Here is a 3,860-nt window from a genome sequence, read left to right as displayed (position 1 = left end):
GTACACATGAGCGTTCTTGCTCATTTTGCCTCCGAGATATGAGCAAAAACGGGACGGAAAACATGAAATTTTGGCATAATCTTGCACCTAAGTGTTTGATATTCAAATTTCGCTTTCTGGGCCACCCTTGCACAAAACGACGATCATTTTTCTAAGTTCATAAACAACAGAAGACTGTATTTTTTCTACATAACCCCCCCTAACTTTAAAGTTGGATCCGCCCCTGTTTCAAACAACCAGCTTTTAATGGGTTGCAACTTTTCTCCTGGACTGAGTGTTTCGGGCTTTTGTGTCGTCGTGTCTTAAACACAAACAGAAATAATTTTCCTCGAAAAACACACCAGTTTCTATATAATGTTGTTGCAGGAATTGCTACTCTCGTAGTGTAAATCTTGTATAAGGCGCTTTGGATATTTTTCAGCCAGCGCTAATCGAAATTCTGTAAATATACTTCACTGTTCATTTTATAGTTATCCTGTTATGCTTAATGGATCAGAACGTTTTCCGAACCGATCTAAATTTAAGTTAAAGAAAACAATCGGGCTTTTATTGCTCAAACTGTTTGCCGAGCAATTAATCCCATTCGGTATTCAAAAGTTTCCATTCGATGCTATCTGCGAAGTTGATTTATTTGGGTGGTTTAAATTGTTCATCATTTTCACCGCGCTGTTTATTAATAATTGTGCATTATTGTTGCTATGAACCTGAATGGTTGAAATGGGAAAAAATCCGGGTTTTAAACCGGCTTGAATAATTGCTAGAACGTGTTTTGACGAATGAACCGTCTGCTTTCAATATACATTACCAACCATAAAACGAAATTAATTGTATTCTGCCGTTAACTAGAGGAACATTGTCAATTAATTGAATTTTGTAATAAGTGTGGCAAAGGTCAAAGTGATTTATTGGGAATAACTGGTTTGGTCGTTCGAAGCCGCAAAAAACCGTATTTTGTTGCTTCGAATGGCAGGTTTTAAAGAAAAACCCCTTTGCGCTGCTGAAGCATCCGCATCACTGATTAATTCCTATTTCGTGGATGTTTGGCTGGAGACCAATTTCAGCAAAACCCATTAGTTCAGTGCTAAACGAGGTTGACCATGTCGAATCGCTTTTGTGCAATCCACTGTTACATTATGACGATTCTTGACTGTTGAGCTGGTTATTCAACTTACCCTGTTTTCTTTCAGAGCTTCCCATTATCTTCCGTCGCTCTCTTCCGTCTACGCAACGCTCACTTACCACTCTTTGACGATACCATGAACTGACTTTCGCCAATCATAAGAACAGCGACGTGTCGGTTTCCATTGGCTGTGACCTGCTCAATATGACCTCATTCATGTCCAAGAAGAAGAAGTACAAATTCCAAGTGGAAATATGCCTGGAGGAGCTTTTGGAGGTGTCCTTTGTGGCTGCCGTTCTATTCGCCAAACTTCGTCTGCTGGATGGTGGCAGCTTTCAGGACCACAGCAGCAGGTACTTATGTAATGTTTTACATACAAAAAGAGCGCTGGTTTAAACAGTTATGACTCTTGAGCGTCTTAAGCCTGAATGTTTTATAGGAAAAATAGCGCAGTTTGATGCTCTATCCAGGAGTAACAAGTGGGAGTCTGTTGCTCTATCTGTTCTCGAAATATACGCTAGTCTAAGCGCAGTTTTAGAAAAAAGACATTTTAACATTCCCAAGATCGTTCTCAGGGTTTTCTGCGTTGAAGTGGGTTTGTACAAAAAACGACACTTCAGTCGTTTTTGTACAAAATCTACAAGGACTAGTAGGGACGCGAAAATCACTTGAATTAAATTGGCCACTTCTGTTTATTATTATAAAAAAATCTGTAACAAAATACCCAACTGAAAGACCCTGGAGGCCATGTGTTCCACATCACATGTTAAATTTGGAAATGACATTGTTTTGTTACCGCTTTGACCGAGTGGGAAACGCATAAATAATCCGCTTCGATTGATAGTTATTTTACTCAAGTCAGATGGAGTTTGTCTGAAAATTCGCGCTCAACTATCCATCTTTGAACAGGTCTCACACGTCATTGTAATTTACTGCAAATTACTCATCAGCTTGTCTGATAAAACCTCGTTTAAACACTGATCACTTTATCGGCTTAACAAGGAATTTGCATGTTGTACTTTAGTATTTTACAGCATTAATAGACTATTTTCCATAGGCAAATATTTACGGCTGATAATTTTCCTTGGAAGCTCGCTTCATTGCTATACAGGGTGTTATACGGAGGATTCGCTAGGTAACAAATAACTGCCTAAGGACACGTAATGAGGGAGCAAGTTTTGGGTGTAGTTTGCCCAGTTTCAATGTCCAAATCAAATAATTATTGCCAATTTTCCAAGTAGTATTTCGACTGGCCAAGGCTGACTGAGTCCAAGGTTCCAATTGATGGCTTCAACAATCGCGGTTTAATTGATAGAGATTTCCGAATATTGAAAACCTTGTGCGAATGGAAGTGCACAAATCGATGACTGAAATCGTGACAGAATTTCGTGTCTGAAAATTCGTTTCAGTTCCGAAGCACGCAAAGGAACTTCGTCTTTGAGGGCCGGGCGGCGCACAGCATAAATTAACTCGATTATGCGATGCAGGGAATATTAACGAAAATAGCGGCCGGAAATGGCGCAACAACGGTCCGGATGTTCCGTTTTCGATGCAACGTGATATTTATTATTGGCACAGCTATTTAGGTCACACATTTACTGTTTTCTGGACGAATGCGTTCACCATTTTGTCTAGAATATTTTTTTATTCTCTATTTTGCAGCCAAGAGGTGCGAGACCACAAAGTGTCATGGGACGCAAAGTTCTCCTTCCCGTGCAAAATGATGGCCAACGCGTCCACTGGAGTAATGGAAAAGTGCATTTTGAGGATATCGATTCGGAAAGAATGCAAAGGAGGGCGCAGCTTCACCAAGGTGAGTCGACCGGCAAAAAAGCCCACTAAAACACACTAATAGCGGGATTCCAGTTGGGTTTTGTCGACCTGAATTTGGCAGAATACGCAGGGGCTGGTCTGATCCACAAAAAGGCCCTGCTGGAGGGCTACGATGCTCGGCATCGGCAGGACAACAGTATGCTCAAGTTCCGCATTCAACTCAACATGATCTCGGGCGATATTCTATTTAAAGCGTAAGTTAAAACCCACTTACCTGGTTCTATGTTGAGTGAGAAAACATTATTATTTTTTAGTCGAATTAATCTAAAAGGGCCTTTTTTTGTTTTACTTTTACGCAGGGACTTTTCATTCAAAGGAAACCCACATGCTTTTTTTAATTAATTGCGTTGGTTTATCGACAGCTATTTGCCATGATTTAAGGCTTACTTACAATTTGTAAATCATAACTTTGTTACGAGTTCAGTCTCAAAGTCGTTCTAATGGTGTATTTTTCTGCGCTCGCCGATGTTGCCACATGGAAAACACGGTTTTTTTAATAGCGCAATTTTAATCACTCATTGTTTCACTTGTATTTGCTTAGAAAAGTACGTACGCTCTTTGACAAATGACAGTCGCGAAGAGCGCATATATCGTAACTTACTCCTTGCTTAAATGACATGCGCAAGTCAGTTTGAAGTTACGTTAATCAAAACAAACTTCTATTTACCAAAACGGGTATGCACTAGGGCTCGGAATCAACCTCTAAATAAGCCGAACGGATAAAAAAGTGCCTTTGTCGGCACACTAATTGTAACACCGCGCAAAAGTTGTCAAAATTGCAAAAATGTCCCGAGTCACCACAACACAAACACGTAATTTTATATTCATTTGCTGGAGGGTAAATAATTATTTTCATTTGCTTGTAAATATGTAACTATTTGTTTAAATGCTTGTAGAATATGAATAA

At 39.6% G+C, this 3,860-nt stretch overlaps 1 protein-coding gene across 3 annotated transcripts in view; it reads left to right on the top strand.

Moving 5' to 3' along the window:
* LOC109540161 (protein FAM102A) overlaps nt 1-3,860 on the top strand; it is a 9,704-nt gene that overhangs the window by 1,524 nt on the left and 4,320 nt on the right. For all 3 annotated transcript variants that reach the window (XM_019908389.2, XM_019908387.2, XM_048668184.1), the window contains exons 2-4: nt 1,188-1,473; nt 2,783-2,933; nt 2,987-3,147. In XM_019908389.2, coding sequence (XP_019763948.2) covers nt 1,325-1,473; nt 2,783-2,933; nt 2,987-3,147 — 461 coding nt within the window. In that variant the 5' untranslated portion in view covers nt 1,188-1,324. The remainder of the gene's footprint in view (nt 1-1,187; nt 1,474-2,782; nt 2,934-2,986; nt 3,148-3,860) is intronic.

The sequence above is a fragment of the Dendroctonus ponderosae genome, unplaced genomic scaffold (genome assembly GCF_020466585.1).
Source record: "Dendroctonus ponderosae isolate FM_Combo_2020 unplaced genomic scaffold, Dpon_F_20191213v2 Dpon_F_20191213_7, whole genome shotgun sequence".
In the NCBI taxonomy this organism is placed as follows: Eukaryota; Metazoa; Arthropoda; class Insecta; order Coleoptera; family Curculionidae; genus Dendroctonus; species Dendroctonus ponderosae.
The sequence above is the reverse complement of the archived record's forward strand: the minus strand, read 5'-3'. Positions and strand labels throughout refer to the sequence as shown.